General features: G+C 43.2%; 1 protein-coding gene across 1 annotated transcript; it reads left to right on the top strand.

Annotated features, from left to right (window-relative positions):
• The first annotated feature begins 19 nt into the window (after positions 1-19).
• LOC120060414 (mitochondrial ribonuclease P catalytic subunit-like) lies at positions 20-21,720 on the top strand. The gene is made up of 7 exons (XM_039009719.1): positions 20-1,284; positions 1,394-1,441; positions 1,629-1,761; positions 12,778-12,885; positions 20,765-20,913; positions 21,135-21,330; positions 21,491-21,720. The coding sequence occupies exons 1-7, from the start codon at positions 332-334 to the stop codon at positions 21,620-21,622; spliced, it is 1,719 nt and encodes a 572-aa protein (XP_038865647.1). The 5' UTR covers positions 20-331; the 3' UTR covers positions 21,623-21,720.
• The last annotated feature ends 1,545 nt before the right edge of the window (positions 21,721-23,265 follow it).

The raw sequence follows: 23,265 nt of genomic DNA, 5'->3' as shown, positions 1-23,265 counted from the left end.
TGACGTCATGAAATGCGACTTTCTGATCACAGGCATGCCTTCTTCTGCAGGTGAATACTCCGTAAAGTGTTATTTAGCTACATTTATTTAGCCAAATTATCCTCCAAAACAAGTGCATGTAGATATTGGGCCTCCTGACTCCTTATCGAAATAATAAAACCGGCAAGCTGGTTGTTTGTTTATAGGTAATGTCAATTAAAGTCTCTAGCTAGCTAATTAGTTTGAAGCTCATTTCTTAGTGTCCCTGACTTCACTTGACTGTTTTTTTTTTCAACACAGACATGAGACAGCACATCTGACAGTGTACAGTAGTAGTATATTGTTACTAATTATGAGCTCCCTCCTGATATTAAAAACAAGAATATGTCTGAAATACATTAGCCCACTCTTTAATCCAAGCACTGCTGGCTTTACTCCCCTGAATAATGTGATTAGCAAGCTATCAGTTAGTTCCAGACTTTTATGCACTAAAGGAGGGAGTAGACATGCAGGTAACAACAGGAAAGAGGACAGACAGAGGGAATTCAATATCAGAGAGAGGCTCCCTTTTCCCAAGTCAGTGTTTGCTGCAGGGACAGCCAAGAGAACTGCTGAATACCAAAAGAAGAGGGCTGAGGAGGAACCAAACTTCCCCAGAAAGAACAAGAGAGTGGAACCCCCAGACCACCCTCTCACTGCCTCAGAGTGGAAGAGCCTAAAATTGATTTCACCGAATCCTGATCGCTTTGATGTCCGGATGATGTCATCAATGCTGGCTGATGGGACAGACATCAACGTGGCCAAGTCCCTGCTGGCCTATGTTGCCATGGATACCGGTACGCTGTCTTACGAGCTGCTACTGCGGTACCTCACCCTGTGTGTCGGCAGCGGCCACCACTCTGAGGTGTTTGACATGTATGATATCATGAGGAGCCGGTTCAGGACATTAGACACTGGAGCCTCCAGCCTGTTCATAAAGGGCTTCAGCAGGACAGAACGCTGGAAGGAGGCGCTGACCATCCTGGAGAACATCAAGAGGGCCATCACGCCATCACCGCGTAACTACGGCGATACCATCGCTGGGGCGGTGCTGCATGGTGACGGTGACACTGCCTGGGCCCTGTATGCTGAGCTGATGGAGAAGGGCCTCATTCCCAACCAGGAGACATGGCAGGCCCTGTTCCAGTGTGGTCTCTCTCATCAGGGCCACGAGGACGGGCTGCAGTCCATCCTCCTCCATATGAGGGACAACCAAATCTATCCCGAGGAGACTCTGGCTAAAGATATCAAAGCTTGGTTTGAGAGGTAAGTCCTGAATATAGGTTACTAAATAGGCCTACAATCACACAATGTTATTGGGACAAAGCATGGGCTGTGCCTATTTTGGTTTGATTATGATATCTTCTCCTGCCAGTCTTCCAGAACAGAAGTGGATTGGCAGCTGGTCCCCCGTAGACCCCAGGTAACAACATAAACTTTATTTTCATTTTCTTCATTAAACCATTAGACCTAATGAATTTAGAGTTTGAATCAGCACTTCATACACTACTTCTTCTATACTTCTTCTACTTCTATTCGAAATCTAGATGGCTGGAAAATGTAAATTATTTATTAACCTCTGACCCTGTTACCTTTGCCTTTTTAACCAGGGGAGTGTGTCGGAGCTGCCAGGCAGAGCTGGAGTCCATCCAGCTGAGTCGGGAGGAGTACGCCCAGCTCAAAGACAGGGTGATGGGGGACGTGATCCAAGGCAGAGACATCTTCAATAAGACCACTCCAGAGGTTTGGGAACCTCTTTTTCTTAGTTTGTCTCCCTCTTGTCCTCTGTCTCTGCATTGATAGTGTCCACACACATTATGCAAATTGTCTACACTACAGATCAGCTTTATGTAATTGGTCAGCCAATCCTTTTGAGTACAGTTGGTTGTAATATAAACGCAACATGCAAAAATGTCAAAGATTTTACTGAGTTACAGTTCATATAAGGAAATCAGTCAATTGAAATAAATGAATTTGGCCCTAATATATGGATTTGACTGGGAATACAGATATGCATCTGTTGGTCACAGCTACCTTAAAAAAAAGGTAAGGGTGTGGATCAGAAAACCAGTCAGTATCTGGTGTGACCTCCATTTGCCTCATGCAGTGCGACATACCTCCTTCACATAGAGTTGATCAGGCTTTTGATTGTGGCCTGTGGAATGTTGTCCCACTCCTCCTCAATGGCTGTGCGAAGCTATTGAGCCGTGCATTATCATGCTGAAACATGAGGTGATGGCTGCGAATGAATGGCATGACAATGGGCCTCAGAATCTCGTCACGGTATCTCTGAATTCAAATTGCCATCGATAAAATGCAATTGTGTTCGTTGTCCGTAGTTCATATCTGCCCATACCATAACCCCACCACCACCATGGACACTCTGTTGACACAACTTTGACATCAGCAAACCGCTTGCCCACACGATGCCATACACACGGTCTGCGGTTGTGAAGCCAGTTGGACATACTGCCAAATTCTCTAAAATGATGTTGGAGGTGGCTTATGGTAGAGAAATTAACAATCAGTTATCTGACAACAGCTCAGGTGGACATTCCTGCAGTCAGCATGCCAATTTCACGCTCCCTCAAAACTTGAGACATATGTGGCATTGTGTTGTGTGACAAAACTGCACATTTTAGAGTGGCCTTTTATTGTCCCCAGCACAAGATACACCTGTGTAATGATCGTGCCATTTAATGAGCTTCTTGATAGTGGTGTAAAGTATTTAAGTAAAAATACTTTAAAGTACTACTTAAGTAGTTTTCTGGGGTATCTGTATTTGACTTTACTATTCATATTTTTGACTACTTTTACTTCACTACATTCCCAAACAAAATTATGTACTTTTTACGCCATACATTTTCCCTGACACCCAAAAGTACTTGTTACATTTTGAATGCTTAGCAGCACAGGAAAATGGTGAAATTCACGCACTTATCAAGAGAACATCCCTGGTCATCCATACTGCCTCTGATCTGGAGGACTCATTAAACACAAATGCTTTGTTTGTAAATGATGTCCGACTGTTGGAGTGTGCCCCGTCTATCCATACATTTTAAAAACGAGAAAATTGTGCCGTCTGGTTTGCTTAATTTAAGGAATTTGAAATTATTTACACTTGTACGTTTACTTTAGTATATTTTTAGTATATTTTTGCAAATGTATTTACTTCTGATATTTAAGTATATTTAAAACCAGATACTTTTAGACTTTTACTCGAGTAGTATTTTACTGGGTGACTTTTTCACTTTTACTTGAGTCATTTTCTATTAAGGTATCTTTACTTTTACTCAAGTATGACAATTTGGTACTTTTTCCACCACTGCACACTTGTCAGGTGGATGGATTATCTTGGCAAATGAGAAATGCTCAATAACAGGGATGTTAACAAATTTGTGAACAAAATTTGAGATAAATAAGATTTTTGTGCTTATGGAACATTTCTGGGATCTTTTATTTAATCTCATGAAACATGGGACCGACACTTGACATGTTGCGTTTATATTTTTGTTCAGTGTGTAGTTCGACAGCAGAAAATAGTTGAGTACAATGGCCACTAGATAGTGCTAGTGTCGTATCAAACCAAATCTGCACATGTGAATTCAATGACAAGCACTGCAGATTTCTCCACATGCACACATTGAGAATTGCACAAGAAATGTGAAAAACCTATGGCAAAGTTTTATTTTTGATTGAACTATTCCTTTGGTACTGGATGTTTTGGGGCTACATTTTTAAAGTATTGGTCAAACTTTTCAGCCATTAAATGCAGTGTTTCATGATTCAGTGTTGTTCAGGGCTGATCTTGCTTTACTCTTAGGGTTTGCTGTTGTTTAGGGGTTTATCTTCTGAATTAAACAAGATATTTTGCTGCATGAGGGCCAGTTGTATGAGCTTGGGGGTCTACTGATTAAAATAGCAAGTCGTCCTTCAAGGGATCAGGCCTGTTCCACAATTAGATGAGATGATGGGGATTTCCAGTTGCAGAACATGTATCTCCCCGTCTCTCTCTCTGCATCTGCACTGAGCCCGCTTTTAGAGTCAGTCAGCACAGCCACACATTTCAAACATTGGTAAAGGCTGGTCAATATGTAAGTGACAAAATACATTTGACCCTTTACTGGCGAAGACCCGTTTCACCTCATTGTAAGGTTATTTGATGTTAGCTGCTTGTAGGCTCTTCTCAGGTCAAAATAAGTGTACTGTAACTAGCTTACCTCCATTTGTCATTGTCCTATATGTGGTCATTTATGTTCAAAGTTAAGACTTTCTGGATCGTGGACGTGCCTTCTGTTTCCTGCTATGATGATCACAGGCCGTGTTAGGAGTGTCAACAGTTTGGCCCACATTAGAATATAGTTGAATAGCCCTGTCATAGCCCTTCTAAGGATAGCCGTTCCACTCCCTATTTAATCTTGTTCTTGTGACTGACAGGGTTTGAACCAGGGCTCTTGCATGTCACAAGACTTTGCTAGTAGAGCTGGGACGATAAACCGAAAATGATCGACACCGTCCATATCTTTCACTTATTGCAGGCATTTTGCTGATATCGTTCATTACGGTAAGTAGCCTATACCATAAAAATGTAAAGTTTGAAATTAAATAAGTTTGCTGATATGGCTGATTGTTAATGGGACAATTGATGGCCACAACCATCAAACTAGTTGTAGTAGTTTAAAGGATAATAACAAACAAAACAATTGCACATTGTTATAAACATATCGTTCTATTTATCGTTATCGCATCAATTCAGGCAGTTGATCACAATATGGATTTATACCCATATTACCCTGCTCTATGTGTTAGCCCACTTAGCTAAAGCCTATAGGGATCCGTTCATGAGTTTAATGTAAAGGATGACACATTGCTTGCTTAACGAGTACCGCATCCCCCTGATTCAGCTCATACCGAGACTCGAACACAGGACCTCTGCCTTGCAAACATACTTGACCGCCCTCCTGAAGTGTTCCAACCCACCAAGGTATTTAAAAAGGCCTTCTTCAATTGCACAAGGGTCGAAGCTTCAGGCTTTTCACATATCCCTATCTGCTACATTCACCCCCTAAACTCACTCCACAGCGACCCCATTTGTTGAACCAGCGCATCTGTAGATCCAAGTCCAGTGGCACAATTGTAAAGGACATCACGTTGACTGCTTAGCGAGTACTGCTTCCCCCTGATTCAGCTCATATGGAGAGGCCTTCTTAAATTGCGCAGACTGAGGAGTGAGTTTCACAGATCCCAATCTGCTACACTAATACAAGTATTCAAGATCCAGCAAGGTTACTCATCAAAAGAGCGTGGTTTGGTGATCCATGCTTATGTGATGAGAACCTTGCCTGAGACCTGAAGACGTGTTAGTTTGACATGTGTTGGTTTGTGTTAGACGTGTACGTTTTAAGTCTCCGGCAAGGGTAGTCATTATAAGGTTAACATGTTTCTGACTGTGTTAGCCTATTGAGCTAAAGCTTAGGCATTGGTCCTGTGGCTTGGATGGGTCTCTTCAAGGAGTAGGTCAAAAGGGGTTGAAGTGTAACACAGGTGGATCAGTGACCATGTTTGTGTGATGAGTAACTTGTCTGAGACCTGAAAAGTTGCATTGTCTGGCACACAGGATATCTGGGTTAGAAAGCGCATCAGTCAAGCTAATTCCGGTCTCAGGCAAGGTTGCTCATCACATGCATGGAACACCAAACCACCTCTGTTGCACTCTCATTGAATGGGGTGCAGAGATCCTTCTGCTTCTGTTTGCCACAGAAAGTGTTGTTGTTGTTGTGCAGTACTTTTAGACTTTTCCTCAAGTAATATTTTACTGCTTGACTCACTTCTACTTGAGTCATTTTTTATTGAGGTATCTTTACTTTTGCTCAAGTATGACAATTGGGTACTTTTTCCACCACTGAGAACTACTGTGTTAAATCTGTTTTGGCTTAAAGGGATAGTTTGGGATTTTGGCAATGTGGCCCTGTATCTACTTTCCCAGAGTCAGATAAACTCGTGGATGAATGTTTTGTGTCTGTCGAGTAGGAAGGAAGTTAGAGGTAGTTTCACAAGCCAATGCTAACTAGTGTTAGCGCAATGGGAACTATCCTTTATAGATACTGTAGCATGGGAAATATAATTTTTGTACAGATGTACAATGCATTAGGAACACCTTCCTAATATTGAGTTGCACCCCTTTTTGCCCTCAGAACAGATTTACTTTGTTAAGGGCATGGACTCTACAAGGTGTCAAGTGTTCCACAGGGATGCTATCCCATGTTGACTCCAATACTTCCCACAGTTGTGTCAAGTTGGGTGGATGTCCTTTGGATAGTGGACCATTCTTGATGCACACAGGAAACTGTTGAGTGTGAAAAACCCAGCAGCGCCTGGCACATACTACCATACCCCGTTCAAAGACACTTAAAACTTTTGTCTTGTCCATTCACCGTCGGAATGGCACACATACACAATCCATGTCTCAATTGTCTCAAGGCTTAACAATCCTTCTTTAACCTGTCTCCCCCTTCATCTACACTGATTGAAGTGGATTTAACAAGTGACATCAATCAGGGATCATATATTATCTGGATTCACCTGGTCAGTACGTCATGGAAAGAGCAGGTGTTCCTAATGTTTTGTACACTCAGTGTATATTGTATAATTTTTACATTTACATTTTAGTCATTTAGCAGACGCTCTTATCCAGAGCGACTTACAGTAGAGTGCATACATTTTATTACATTTTACATTTTTTACATATTACATATTACATTTTACATACTGAGACAAGGATATCCCTACCGGCCAAACCCTCCCTAACCCGGACGACGCTATGCCAATTGTGCGTCGCCCCACGGATAATAAAGTGATATGCTATTTCATGGCAGTTTATTTGGGAAATGCAATTTCCTTTGATTACTCAATTGCATGTCAGGATGAACTGTAATACATTGTGAAGTCCCTGTTCTGAGCTGTAATCCCTCTTTGTTGCTTTAGGTAACACTAGTCTTGTTTATATCTGGGCATAGCTTGGACATTTTCTGGCCTGCTGCAGTCATATAAGCTGCACAAAAGAGTTTCACATTTCAACCCTCAACAGGCTCTCACATGAGTGACCTTGGAAAGTCCCTGTGTGTGTGTGTGTGTGTGTGCGTGTGTGTGTGCTTGCGCAGACTCTAACCCCCCATGGTTACATGAGTGAGTAGTTTATGATGTGAAACCAGTGTGAGGCACTGAAAAATAACGCCCTCAGTCCTGGGGCAGGAGCTTTGCTCCTATGCAGCATTGGTGTTTTCTTTGCAAGGTTCAACTTTATTGTAAAGTCTATCACATGAAAGAGTGCAAGAAAAATGCATATAGAACAAATTGAAAAGCAACGGTACCATTTTTTATTAAATCATTTTGTCTATGATTCACAGATTAAAATTAGAACCCACTCGTTATGGTTTGTCTGCGGTGCAGCACTGCTTTATATTAGCCTATTTCTCGGTCTGGCCCAATTAATACTTTCAGAGGTAAATTCCTAGAATAAGCATAACATAGTCTTGCACTGAGAAGTAAGATATTATTGTTGCTCTGTAACTAACCAGGATATAAAGGGCAACATTTTGCAGCAGGTTGACAGGGAACACCCTGGCTTGCAGGGTTTTAGAATATAGACCCAGCCATAGAACATAACATAACAACCTGTTCCTCGCGCTTTAGACTAGAGGGAGATGACAGACCGGTGGAACAGCCACATGTATTTTTATCTACAATTTTTGTTTTGGGAGGTTGGATTGAATACATTTATGTGGAATGTCACTGTATAGCCTAATGCTATTAAGATATCAAAGCAAATGTTATTTGTCACGTGCTAAATACAACGGGTATAGAATTTACCATGAAATGATTGCTTGGATGAGGTATTTCAGATAGATACAGTGCATTCGGAAGTATTCAGACCCCTTCCCCTTTTCCACATTTTGTTACGTTACAACCTTATTCTAAAATTGATTAAATATCGTTTTTCCTCATCAATCTACACACAATACCACATAATGACAAAGCGAAAACAGGTTTTTAAAACAGTGCATGTCAGAGCAAAAACCAAGCCATGAGATCGAAGGAATTGTCCTTAGAGCTCCGAGACAGGTTTGTGTTGAGGAACAGATCTGGGGAAGGGTACCAAAACATTTCTGCAGCATTGAAGGTCCCCAAGAACCTTCCAAAAGGACAATCATCTCTGCAGCACTCCACCAATCAGGCCTTTTTGATAGAGTGGCCAGCCTGAAGCCTCTCCTCAGTAAAAGGAACATGACAGCCTGCTTGGAGTTTGCCAAAAGGCACCTAAAGGACTCTCAGACCATGAAAAACAAGATTCTCTGGTCTGATGAAACCAAGATTGAACTCTTTAGCCTGAATGCCAAGAGTCATGTCTGGAGGAAACCTGGCACCATCCCTACGGTAAAGCATGGTGGTGGCAGCATCATGCTTTGGGGATGTTTTTCAGCGGCAGGGACTGGGAGACTAGTCTGGATCGAGGGAAAGATGAACGGAGCAAAGTACTGAGAGATCCTTGATGAAAACCTGGTCAGGACCTCAGACTGGGGTCGAAGGTTCACCTTCCAACAGGACAATGACCCTAAGCCCATAGCCAAGACAACGCAGGAGTGGCTTCGGGACAAGTCTCTGAATGTCCTTGAGTGGCCCAGCCATTGCCGGAACCTGATCGAACATCTCTGGAGAGACCTGAAAATAGCTGTTGGGTGACGTTCCCCATCCCAACCGGCCAGAGCTTGAGAGGATCTGCAGAGAAGAATGGGAGGAACTCCACAAATACCGTGGCAAGATTGTAGCGTCATACCCAAGAAGACTCAAGGCTGTAATCGCTCCAGAGGTGCTTCAACGAAGTACTGAGTAAAGGGTCTGAATACTTGTGTTAATGTAGATTTTTTTGTTGTTGGAAAAAGTCAAGGGGTCTGAATACTTTCCGAATGCACTGTATGTACATGAAGCAGGGTAAAGTGACATTATCTGGATATATAATAGTAAGAGTAAAATGAAGAACAGAGTAGCAGCAACATATAGTGTAAGAGTGTATGTTTGTGTGTTTGTTTTGTGTCGGTTTGTGTTTGTGTGCTTATGTAGTGTATGTGATTGTGTTTTGTGTGAAAGTGTCAGTGTAGTGTGTGTATATAGTGTGTATATATAGTCTTGTGAGTTTGCATAGAGACAGTAGGTTCCGGGCAGATAGTCCGGGTAACCATTTGATTAACTATTTAGCAGTCTTATGGCGTGGGGGTAGAAGCTGACCACATTTAAAATACCCAAATGCGGGACAACATGATGATTTTGTTGGACAGTGTAGTCTGTCTGTGTGACCCCCCTCAACCTTTTTTTTCTAAATTAGTAGTGTTTGAATTTGTTGATTAAATGTGGAACATGATTGTTTGGTTGTGGGACACGGGACCAAGGACCAAAATGTAAGACTGTCCTGCACAATCTGGGACATGTGGTCACCCTACTGTGCAGGTGTGAGTGGGCCATGTTAAGTCCTTAATGATGTGGAAGGCAAGGAACGTGAAGCTCACGACCTGCTCCACTACAGCCTGATCGATGTGGATGGGGGCGTGCTCTCCCCTCTTTCTCCTGTAGTCCTCGATCAGCTCCTTGGTCTTACTAGCGTTGAGGGAGAGATTGGTGTCCTGGCACAACAATGCTATGTCTCTGACCTCCCTGTAGGCTGTCTCATTGCCGTCGGTGATCAGGCCGACCACCGTTGTGTTGCCAGCAAATTTGATGATGTTGTAGTCGTGCGTGGCCACACAGTCTTGGGTGGATAGGGAGTACAGGAGTGGACTAAGCACACACCCCTGAGGGCCCCCCATGTTGAGAGTCAGCGTGGCAGAGGTGTTGTTGCCTACCCTCACCACCTTGGGCCAGCCCGTTAGGAAGTCCATGACCCAGTTTCAGAGGAAGGTGTTCAGTCCCAAGGTCCCCAACTTGGCGATGAGCTTGGAGGGGACTATGGTGTTGAACGCTGAGCTGTAGTCTGAACAACATTCTCACATAGTTTTTTCCCCTCTTGTCCAGGTGGGAGAGGGCAGTGTGAATTGACATTTTGCGTCATCTGTCAATCTATTGGGGCGGTATGCGAATTGGGCTGGGTCCATGGTGTCTGGGATGATGGTGTTGATGTGTGTCATGACCAGCCTTTCAAAGCACTTCATAATTACAGATGTGAGTGCCAGGATGATTACAGTATTTTAGGCAGGTTACCTTGGAGTTCTTGGGAACTGGGACAATGGTGATCAGTTTGAAGCATGCTGAGATTACAGACTAGGACAAGGAGAGATTGAAATTGTCTGTGAAGTCGCAGTACTGAGGCGCCACTACAGCCTGGGGTTCGATCCCGTGACCGGGAGCCCCATAGGGCGGCGCACAATTGGCCCAGCATCGTCCGGGTTAGGGGAGGGTTTGGCTCATCGAGCTCTAGCGACTTGAACTAGTACTTGTCCTCTTGCTCAGTTGTGCACCAGGGCCTCTTTCTATTCTGGTTAGAGCCCGTTTGCGCTGTTCTGTGAAGGGAGTAGTACACAGCATTGTATGAGATCTTCAGTTTCTTGGCCATTTCTCGCATGGAATAGCCTTAATTTCTCAGAACAAGAATAAACTGATGAGTTTCAGAAGAAAGGTCTTTGTTTCTGGCCATTTTGAGCCTGTAATTGAACCCACAAATGCTGATGCTCTAGATACTCATTTAGTCTAAAGAATGACAGTTTTATTGCTTCTTTAAAATCAGCACAACAGTTTTCAGCTGTGCTAACATAATTGCAAAAGGGTTTTCTAATGATCAATTAGCCTTTTAAAATGATAAACTTGGATTAGCTAACACAATGTGCCATTGGAACACAGGAGTGATGGTTGCTGATAATGGGCCTCTGTACGCCTATGTAGATATTCCATTAAAAATCTGCCGTTTCCAGCTACAATATTAATTTACAACATCAACAATGTCCACACTGTATTTCTGATCAATTTGATGTTATTTTAATATACAAAAAATTAGCTTTCTTTCAAAAACAAGGACATTTCTAAGTGACCCCAAACTTTTGAACGGTAATGTAGGCTCCTTGGTGATTTAGACATTTTATTGGTTCCAGACAGTATTGCAGATACGCAGTTGATAAAATTGTTTCTCAGCATTGTCTCCTTTTTCCATGTGGAAAACTCAGTTATGCAAGAACAATGAAGAAGAGCCATCAAAGGTAAAATCATCTCTCCCTACCAGGGAGAAACTCTGGAGAGATGCAAAGGTGCATCCTATCAAGTGTAACTGGGTGGGTGCCATGCTGTGCTCAGCTAAACCCATTCCCTCCACAATGGAACTAGAGTGGAGATCCATTGTCTCTGACTCCATCAAAAATGACATCTAGGCACAAGTCACGTGACCCTACAACCTCTGGGATTTCCCAATTCTTCCAGTCCCATTGTGTACCTCAACTCGCCATGACAACTGCTAGTGCTGCAGGGGAGCAGATAGCAACACAACAAGCTGTGTTAATAAGGTAGAGGTGAAGTAAAGGGGAAAGTAAGCTCGTCCCCAGGCTGTTAGTTAACAAGATGTATGTGAATGTCTATGGCCTGAAACAGGGCCTGAATGTTTCTTCAATACTTAATGTCCTTTAGTTGCAGAAATCGTTCTCCCTTCTGCACCACAGAGGGATTCCCCAAATATTATTCCTCTTTCCGTCCCATACAGATGTCTCATTGCGATGCTGTTGCTTACAAAGCTTTAGCTAAATTTGCTACAGTTCTTTTTTTTTCTCAGGGGTATACAGTACTTTACGGTTGTTCTGGTGGACTTTTAGGTTTGTATTGGGGGTGTTAGGGGATTTTTCAGGCTCTTTGCTAGCAGAGACAAAGAAGTGAAAGTTCTGGCCTGTTCCATGGGCTACAGTATTGTATAATGGACACTTATACCACATTATTTGTTGGTTTGTAGGCTGTAGTTGGTCTGTCTTGTTGCATTCTCAGGGAACATGGTGAATATATTGGCATCTATATGTGATGAAATTAATAAAAATATATATGTCGCAATCCATTTTTCCCCATTTTTTTCATCACATATAGATGCTAATATATACACCATGTTTCCTGAGAATGCAAACAAGACTGACCATGTATGTCGCAATCGAGAAAAAAGTATTTACCAAACTCATAACGTTCATGTGTCAGTGGATCTCTATTTCCTATGTACTAAGCAGCAGTGACAGCAACATGAGACCTATGCATACATGCAGTGTAGAATGTACATGATAGACAGACAGACAGGTGGAGGTGTGGCCTGGGTTGGCATGTGGCCTATCCAGAAATTCTGCACTGTACTGTGTACTGCCAGATTTATATCTGGAGCCAGTCCAGGTTCCCATTGAAACGGAAACAATGAAAGAAAAACAAGAGCGAGAGGGAAGTCCTGGCTGTCGAGTTAAGTAAATATTGACCATGCCATGTTTGATTTATCTTGCCCTGCTACTGAAGTTCATCCTTGTTATGTACAGACCAGCATGCATCCTGAGCTGGTGCTCAAGACTTTCGAGTATTTCTTTGTGAATAAGTATGTGAATTTCCCACCCCCTCATAGATCACCTGATAGCTGTGAGACATTTCATTAAAAAAATATTAAATATAATATGGACTTGGCATGCACAAACATTTCAAATGGAAGCATAAAACATTCAACCACATAAACCGGAAGCTTGGGTAACCAAGTGTTTCTCCCTCTCCTAGGAGCTGGAGAGCTTCAAGAACTTTGTCAAGCGGAAGCCGGCCTTTGACGTGGTCATAGATGGACTCAACGTGGCCAACATTGGCATCAAAGGGAACCAGTCGCAGACGGTGAGTTCTCTGCGAATGTAAGTCCAGAATACATCATTGTCATGCCTATTTTCGCAAGCAACAGACCTGCCAAACTCACTGGAACAACAATCACAGTGTATGAAATGTTCTGAGTTGGCACCATTGATCTGACATGTAAGGATGTGGTGTTGATTAGTGATGGGGGGGACGATAGTTACATTTTGGGATAATATTTGATGTAATTTTTTTACCCCCAATTTTGTGGTATCCAATTGTCTGATTGCTGAAACACGACCCAACCAAGCCGCACTGCTTCTTGACACAATGCCCGCTTAACCCGGAAGCCAGCCACACCAATGTGTCGGAGGAAACACTGTAAACCTGGCGACCGTGTCAGCGTGCATGCGCCTGGCCCGCCACAGGAGTCGCTAGAGCGCGGTGGGACAAGGACATCTCTGCCGGTCAAACCCTCCCCCCTCCCGGACGACGCTGGGCCAATTGTGTGCCGCCCCATGGGTTTCCCGGTTGTGGCCTGCTGCGACAGAGCCTGGACTCGAACCAGGATCTCTAGTGGCACAGCCAGCAACTGCGATGCAGTGCCTTAGACCACTGCGCCACTCGAGAGGACGACGGGGATATTATTTTTGACGATATATTGTACTGTTCTGACAATATCGCAGTATCATTTTTGCGGAAGTTGGCTGTATCTGCACCAAAACTCCAGTATTTTTCCTTCATAGCTTATTCTCCATCTTCTTTTTAAATAGGGAGCCAATTCGTTTTCAGCACTTTTATTTTATTGACTGATCAACATTCCGTTTATCATGGCTCTCTATTGTCCCTCTGCAGCAGACATATGGTGAGCAATATGTTTAGAACATCAAATCACAATAAAATCACTGTCCCGAATCACTATATATATATATATATATATATATATGGAAAAAAGTAACCGTCCCTTTTTCAGGACATTATCTTTCAAAGATAATTCGTAAAAATCCAAATAACTTCACAGATCTTCATTGTAAAGGGTTTAAACACCGTTTCCCGTGCTTGTTCAGTGAACCATAAACAATTAATGAACATGCACCTGTGGAACAGTCGTCAAGACACTAACAGCTTACAGACGGTAGGCAATTAAGGTCACAGTTATGGAAACTAAGGACACTAAAGAGGCCTTTCTACTGACTCTGAAAAACACCAAAAGAAAGATGCCCAGGGTCCCTGCTCATCTGCGTGAACGTGCCTTAGGCATGCTGCAAGGAGGCATGAGGACTGCAGATGTGGCCAGGGCAATAAATTGCCATGTCCATACTATACTCTGAGACGCCTAAGACAGCGCTACAGGGAGACAGGACGGACAGCTGATCGTCCTCGCAGTGGCAGACCACATGTAACAACACCTGCACAGGATCGGTACATCCGAACATCACACCTGCAGGACAGGTACTGGATGGCAACAACATCTGCCCGAGTTACATCAGGAACGCACAATCCCTCCATCAGTGCTCAGACTGTCCGCAATAGGCTGAGAGAGGCTGGACTGAGGGCTTGTAGGCCTGTTGTAAGGCAAGTCCTCACCAGACATCACCGGCAACAACGTCGCCTATGGGCACAAACCCACCGTCGCTGGACCAGACAGGACTGGCAAAAAGTGCTCTTCACTGACGAGTCGCGGTTTTGTCTCACCAGGGATGATGGTCGGATTTGCGTTTATCATCGAAGGAATGAGCGTTACACCGAGGCCTGTACTCTGGAGCGGGATCAATTTGGAGGTAAAGGGTTCGTCATGGTCTGGGGCGGTGTGTCACAGCATCATCAGACTGAGCTTGTTGTGATTGTAGGCAATCTCAACGCTGTGTGTTACAGGGAACATCCTTCTCCCTCATGTGGTACCCTTCTTGCAGGCTCATCCTGACATGACCCTCCAGCATGACAATGCCACCAGCCATACTGCTCGTTCTGTGTGTGATTTCCTGCAAGACAGGAATGTTAGTGTTCTGCCATGGCCAGCGAAGAGCCCGGATCTCAATCCCATTGAGCACATCTGGGACTTGTTGGATCGAAGGGTGAGGGCTAGGGCCATTCCCCCAAGAAATGCCCAGGAACTTGCAGGTGCCTTGGTGGAAGAGTGGGGTAACATCTCACAGCAAGAACTGGCAAATCTGGTGCAGTCCATGAGGAGGAGATGCACTGCAATACTTAATGCAGCTGGTGGCCACACCAGATACTGACTGTTACTTATGATTTTGACCCCCCCCCCCCTTTGTTCAGGGACACATTATTCAATTTATGTTAGTCACATGTCTGTGGAACTTGTTCAGTTTATGTTTCAGTTGTTGAATCTTATGTTCATACAAATATTTACACATGTTAAGTTTGCTGAAAATGAACGCAGTTGACAGTGAGAGGACGTTTCTTTTTTTGCTGAGTTTATATAGCATTGTGTGAATCACAAATCATATCGTATCGGCACGTAAGTAACGTGATAATATCGTGAGGTCACTGGCAATTCCCAGCACTACTAGTGATGTGGCTTCTGCATTGCAATTAGACTGCAACCTATCTACAGTAGCTATTAGAATCTAATGCACATGCACAGCTGGTGTTACCACTTCCATTTCAGTGTGTTTAGGTTCATACTGACTCACTGTTAGTCTCACTCAGTCTTCCACACTAACCAAACCACAGTCAGCGTCAATCAAAAGCAATATCCCAATGCAGGGGATGTTTCCTAAATCTGAACTTTTTTACTACTTGAGTGGTCGAGCATCAGTCATCATCATGAAAGCAAATACTCTCGAACATCTCAGACTTGGGTTGAATCGGTGGGAGAAAATTACTTTTTCCCCCACTGATGACTAAGGCTGGAATCACTGTCAATATTACGAATTCCTAGTAATGGAATATAAAGGGTGCCTATCTTGTATTTGTAACTCAGTACAATTAAGTAATTCTGGACAGGATGTACGGTATGTCTGCTCCCTCTCTCCGGTTGCTACTAGGGGATGATATAGTGCACAGCACAGCCACGCCAGCATGTATAGACCCCTCGGAAAGAGCCAAATACAAATATCCGTCTTGAATTCCAATGAAGTGAATAAGTTGTAATGCCAGTCCACATAAGTTACCCATGTGCTTCCCCCACTTGAGACACAGAGGAGATGGCATTGTCACAGCTGCATGGTGCTGTGGGAGGCTGTTAACAAATGACAACACTTTTTCATGTGGGAAAGATGGGTATATTTTTTGTGCTGTGTATATTTATTTAACCATGGGCTCATAGCCGAAGAAACGCACACAGTATTATATCTGTGCTCTGTAAGCAGAACCCTCAGTCACCACAGAGTCTGGCCAGCAGTCTGCCATGCATACACAAACACACACAGTGTGAATAATCCCTCCACCTCCCCACAGCTGTTTAGCATCTCGTTTCTCTGACAGGTGAGCTAAGCATTAGTGAGGAGCAGGGGGGACTGTAGCCTCAGGGCACTGACTGCATAGAGTAGATATGAAAAACCTGCTCCCAGCTTTCAAATACAGCAGTTCTGTATTTGTATAAATGCAGCACAAGTAGCTTTGTTTCAGCACACCTACAGACTCTGATGCCTTATTGAGGGGATTTCTCTTCCATTGTAATATGACTAAAATCAGTATTTGTGTATTTGTGGTGCTGACTTCTGTCCTAGTTATCAGCTAAATGTCACATCTCCCCAACCCACTCGTCTGCATTCTCAACCACATCAGACAGACATACATGTCTGAGTTTTTGCATGTGTGTGAAACTATGACTCTACCAACAGATATTTGCACTTAGTTATTATACTGAACAAAAATATAAATGCAACATGCAACAATTTCAAAGATTTTACAGTATTTCACATGACTGGGAATACAGATATGCATCATTGGCCACAGATACCTTTAAAAAAAAAGGAAAGGGCTGTCCGGGATGACCAAGCAGGCAACGAGAGACAACTTATTAGGGCGCAAACAATATAAGGGTGTGTGTAACGGTGTGTGGGTAAATTCACTGGGGAAACCAGAAAAAAAGCCATATTATAACATATGTGTTGTGATAATTGCGTTGTTTGCTCTATAACCTGATAATTCATATGCCTAAAGGCAGACAGTAAGAAGACAGTGGCAGTGGCAGAATAAATTCAACCATACCTTTATTTTATCACAAAACCGGATAGCAACCTCTGTCTGGTTTAGTCTTCAAAAACATATTGCATGTAACAGACCGTTACATGACCTACAGCATGGTCAAGCAAGTTAATGTTTCCGACATTTTCGGGCCACAAAACAACTATTGATTTAGAACCACAGAAAGTTACCGCAAGTCTCAAAGAAAACAGGAGCTGCCTCCACTATTCCAGCACCATTTCAACTTCAACATCATCAAATCACCTCTGCTTAGTCTAATACAGTGACAACTAAAAGATACCAAAAACAATTTAGCCCAATCAACGTAAGCTGAATATGATGTGGCTGCCCATGGTTCTGATTTCTGTGTGTGCGTGCTCGTTTGTGCAAAGATAAAAATATTTTAACGTTGACGAAACGGACTATCACTCAGTCATTAGGTACACGCTTTTATTTTTTGTTGTCCTAGGCTACCTGGCTAAAATGCATGCTCGCTAGCCTAACTTACATTCATAGGCAACGTTAGCTAGTTAACATTAGCCTTCTACATACATATGCTACAGTGCATATTGAACTTCCATCCTCTCAGGCCAGGGGCACAACAATGTATGAATTAGTGGTTGGATCAGAATCACCGTTATAATCATTGGCCAGTACGGAGAATGGGGTGAACAGAGCGTTGGCATTTCCCAACGCTCCGCCGGAACCCCATTTTAAGCCTGGGATTCCGTTTGGGCCTCCTTTACCAGAACACCGCGGCATCCATGCTGCCGACATGAGGCTGTTAAAGCCCATTTATGTTTGATCCAAAAATGTGGTCGGAAGCCGTGTGGATGGTGTGACGCAATAGCGGGGCCTCCGAAGGCACGCAGAGGCCAAATCGAGCTCTGTACGGCATCGCTGTGCGCCTCTTAAATGTTGTAACAATGTGGAAAGCTTCGTATAGCTCCGCATGACATGATTGGTTGACGGTAGGCGAGTGTGGGAGGTCCTGTATAAACACAAACTCACTTCCTTGACAACTTCCTTCACAACAGCTCTGCACTGCTCAGCGAAGCGCACAAAGTATGAATGCCCTGACTTCTGCAGAGGCCATATCACCGTAAATGCAAACGTCAGATTGACCATGTAACGCCGTTAAGACTGCTGGGACACGGAGGTAAAACTAGACATTACATTGAACTGTGACTACTTGCTTGAGAATGGTTAAATGATAAAGTTAGAGAATTGAGTTAAATTATACCAATGACTGTTACCACGTAAACTATGGAGCATGAACTCAACATATAAACAATGATAGCAAATGTCAAACAGTATTTCTGCAATGAAGTTATGTATGGGTTATAAGAAACAAGCTATGTGTCACGTCATCATTTATATATTATTTGTATCGCCATATACAGTATATAGTGCAAACTGAGTACATAAAATGAAAGGAATATTTGTTAGGCAGGGGTTTTTACTGTGTGGCTCGTGGTGCGGCTGTCACAGATGCATGGATCAGAAACCTGTCAATATCTGGTGTGACCACCATTTGCCTCATGCAGCACAACACATCTCCTTTGCATGGAGTTCATCGGGCTGTGGCCTGTGGAATGTTGTCCCACTCCTTTTCCTGAGCAAGGCAGTTAACCCACTGTTCCCCAGGCGCCGAAGACGTGGATGTCGTTTAAGGCAGACCCCGCACCTCTCTGATTCAGAGGGGTTGTGTTAAATGCGGAAAACACATTTCATTTGAAGGCATTCAGTTGTACAACTGACTAGGTATCACCCTTTCCCTTTTAATGGCTGTACGATGTTGCTGGATAATGTCGGGAACTGGAACACGCTGTCGTACACGTCGATCAAGAGCATCCCATATGCAGGCCATGGAAGAACTGAGACATTTTCAGCTTCCAGGAATTGTGTACAGATCCTTGCGACATGTGACTGTGCATTATCATGCTGAAACATGAGGTGATGGCGGCAGATGAATGGCACGACAATGGGCCTCAGGATCTTATCGTAGTATCTTTGAATTCAAATTGATATCGATGAAATGCAATTGTGTTCGTTATCCGTAGCTTATGCCTTCCCATACCATAACCCCACTGCCACCATGGGACACTCTGTTCATAACGTTGAAGGCAGCAAACCACTCACCCATATGACGCCATATACAGCGCCTTCGGAAAGTATTCAGACACCTTGACTTTTTCCACATTTTCTTACATTATAGCCTTATTCTAAAATGGATTAAATTGTTTTTGTCCCTCATCAATCTACACACAATATTCCATAATGACAAAGCAATAAGTGTTAAGAAATGTTAGCAAATTTATATAAAATATCACGTTTACTTAAGTATTCAGACCAACGTAAGTATTCAGACCGTTTACTCAGTACTTTGTTGAAGCACCTTTGGCAGTGATTACAGCCTCGAGTCTTCTTGGGTATGACACTACAAGCTTGGCACACACAGTTGGGGAGTTTCTCCCCTTCTCTGCAGATCCTCTCAAGCTCTGTCAGGTTGGATGGGGAGCATTGCTGCACATCTATTTTCAGGTCTCTCCAGAGATGTTCGATCGTGTTCAAGTCCGGGATCTGGCTGGGCCACTCAAGTACATTCAGAGACTTGTCCCGAAGCCACTCCTGTTCTGTCTTCGCTGTGTGCTTAGGGTCATTGTTCTTTTTGGAAGGTGAACCTTGCCCCAGTCTGAGGTCCTGAGCGCTCTGTAGCAGGTTTTCATCAAGGATCTCTGTTCTTTGCTCCGTTCATCTTTGCCTCAATCCTGACAAGTCTCCCAGTCCCTGCCACTGAAAAACATCCCCACATCATGATGCTGCCACCACCATGCTTCACTGTAGGGATGTTGCCAGGTTTCAGGCCATCTTGGTTTCATCAGTCCAGAGAAACTTGTTTCTCATGGTCTGAGAGTCTTTAGGTGCCTTTTGCCAAACTCCAAGTGGGTTGTCATGTGCCTTTTACTGAGGAGTGGCTTCCGTCTGGCCACTCTACCATAAAGGCCTGATTGGTGGAGTGCTGCAGAGATGGTTGTCCTTCTGGAAGGTTCTCCCATCTCCACAGAGGAATTCTAGAGCTCTGTCAGAGTGACAATCAGGTCCTTGGTCACCTCCCTGACCAAGGCCTTTCTCCCCCAATTGCTCAGTTTGGCTGTGCGGCCAGCTCTAGGAAGAGTCTTGCTGGTTCCAAACTTCTTCCATTTAAGAATGATGAAGGCCACTGTGTTCTTGGGAACCTTCAATGTTGCAGTAATGTTTTGGTACCCTTCCCCAGATCTGTGCCTCGACACAATCCTGTCTCGGAGCCCTACGGACATTTCCTTCAACCTCGTGGCTTGGTTTTTGCTCTGACACACTGTCAACTGTGGGACCTTATATAGACAGGTGTGTGCCTTTTCATGTCCTATCAATTGAATTTACCACAGATGGACTCAAATTAAGTTGTAGAAACATCCTCAAGGATGATCAATGGAAACAGGATGCACCTGAGCTATTTTTCAAGTGTTATCGCAAAGGGTCTGAATACTTATGTAAATAAGGTATTTCTATATTTTAGTTTTAATACATTTTCAAAAATGTCTAAAAACCTGTTTTCAATTTGTCATTATGGAGTATTGTGTGTAGATTGATGAGGGGGAAAAATCAAATTAATCCATTTTAGAAAAAGGCTGTAACGTAACAAAATGTGGATAAAGTCAAGGCATCTGAATACTTTCCGAATGCACTGTATGTGATGATGACTAATTGTGTTGGTGTTTCTATGCAGCTCCTGGAGGTGGTGTCGGAGCTTGAGCGCCAGGGCCTGGTCATCCTGGTCCTGGGGAGGAAGCACATGCAGCGGCCCTCACGCAGCTGGGACAGACATGACATGAGCTTGGTCCAGCAGAAGGCCCACTGCTTCTTCACTGACAACATGTGAGTTCAGCCCTATGTGTCTTGCAAACCATAGCTTTCTGGTAGATCATTCATATCCATATTATAAGAGTACAGGTCACTCTTGCAAAAGAGACTTTATCTCATTGAGAATAACTAAAGGCTGAAAGAAAAAATATGTTTTTGTGCAATACATTGGCTAAAGTAACCAATGTGGATTCTTTGGGTTTGTTTGGATGTTGACACCTCTGGTTGTTTGTCAGTTCTGAGGATGACCCTTTCCTGCTGTATGCCACACTGCACTCTGGGAACCACTGCAACTTTGTTAGCCGGGACCTGATGAGGGACCACAAGGCCTGCCTGCCAGACGGTGCCACCCGACGCCTCTTCTTCAAGTGGCAGAGAGGCCACCAGCTGGTGCTGAGCAGCTACACCCCAGGAAAGAGAGTACGATTCCAGGTGAGAGTAACAGGGAGATAGAGCTTGCTTATTTATTACACATCAATGCATAGTATAGTATCTGTTGTCTACATGAGGACCTAAAAGGCACATTGATAAACAAATAAATATGACATGTGTATGTTTATTACAATTCTTGTATTCTGTAAATTTTTTCCAGAGGATATTAAGTTATGACACCATTGTCCAGACAAATGGAGGCTCCTGGCACATCCCCTATGATGAGAATGGGGCAGAGAGATGCACTTATGAAGTTCCACAGAAGTGGCTGTGTCTTACCAAGGCAAAATAAGGACCCACTTAGAACTGTTTGATCTTCACAAACCTGTCAATACAGTGTTCGTTAATGAAACTATAGCATGTGGAAAAGAATAAAAGACTGAAAAAAAAGTTTTGTACTTTTCTTGTAGTCCTAGAATATTTTTTTCAAAATGCATTCAGTAAACCAAGAGGTGTCTAAAACAACGTTTGTTGGATTGACCCGGACATCAACTACTGTTCCTAAACCAATTCCGGGATCATTATCTTGCATGTTTTTTCCTGATGTTTTTTCCTCAGTAGTTCTGTTTTCAGTTTTCAACTTTTATACACATTTACTTGTTTACCAACACAATGTCCCGAGGGTCGAGTGCAGGATTTGAACGACATATTACCATCTTCTCTGGAGAGCAGACTCAAAGTCGGTTAGTATGGGATAGTTCTGAAGAAATTAAAATACCAACTTGCCCAGTCATTATTGTAGCCAAACTATAGTAGGTAGCTAACGTTAATGTTATCTAACCTGGCCATAGCTAACGTTATCTAACCTGGCCATAGCTAACGTTAGCTCAGTTGTAAAATATTAAAGCTAACTAGCTGCTTTATAATGTCAGTGAATGGATAAAGTATGTTAATATTGTCAGATTTCTAACAGCTAGTTTATTGATTATGTTTGCTAACTACAGCAGTTAGGCAATTAACTAAGTTGGCTAGTTAACCAGTTAACCTAGCTAACGTTGCAAGCTGATCAAATTCATATCTGCCACTATTCATGCTGAGTTTGAAACAGTTACTATAGTAAGCTAACTTTTAGAACTAGCTTTTCCTGTCAAGTTATTTGACAGAAGTAGACCGTTACACCATTGCCATAGGAGGCTAACTTAGTAGCAACTAGCTGTCCAGTAATGAGTTGTTATTCTTTGAGTGTCTTGGCACAGATGCGTTCATGGTCTGAGCACGTCAATGTGGTGAATAGCCTTCATCATGACATGCAGTGACAGCTTTGAAGCTGTTAATCTCTCACCTTGACAAAAGTCTGGAGTGATGCATCATTTTCCCCTGTTCTGTTTAGTTTTTGCGACTGCACTTGAAGAAACTTTCAAAGTTCTTGAAATGTTCCGTATTGACTGACCTTCATGTCTTAAAGTAATGATGGACTGTCGTCCAGGCAAAGGGTGGCTACTTTGAAAAAAGTAAATTATAAAATATATTTTGATTTGTTTGAGCACGTCTGGGACCTGTTGGATCGGAGGGTGAGGGCTAGGGACATTCCCCCCCCCCCAGAACTTGCAGGTGCCTTGGTAGAAGAGTGGGGTAACATCTCACAGCAAGAACTGGCAAATCTGGTGCAGTCCATGAGGAGGAGATGCACTGCAGCACTTAATGCAGCTGGTGGCCACACCAGATACTGACTGTTACTTTTGATTTTGACCCCCCCTTTGTTCAGTGACACATTATTCAATTGCTGTTAGTCACATGTCTGTGGAACTTGTTCAGTTTATGTCTCAGCTGTTGAATCTTATGTTCATACACATGTTAAGTTTGCTGAAAATAAACGCAGTTGACAGTGAGAAGACGTTTCTTTTTTTGCTGAGTTTATATATATATATATATATATATATCTTTGCAGGATCCTGACAGAGACTGAAATTGATGTCCGCCTTGTGTCCCAGTCAG

The sequence above is a fragment of the Salvelinus namaycush genome, chromosome 15 (assembly GCF_016432855.1).
Source record: "Salvelinus namaycush isolate Seneca chromosome 15, SaNama_1.0, whole genome shotgun sequence".
Classification (NCBI taxonomy): Eukaryota; Metazoa; Chordata; class Actinopteri; order Salmoniformes; family Salmonidae; genus Salvelinus; species Salvelinus namaycush.
This window is presented reverse-complemented; position numbering and strand designations above follow the sequence as displayed.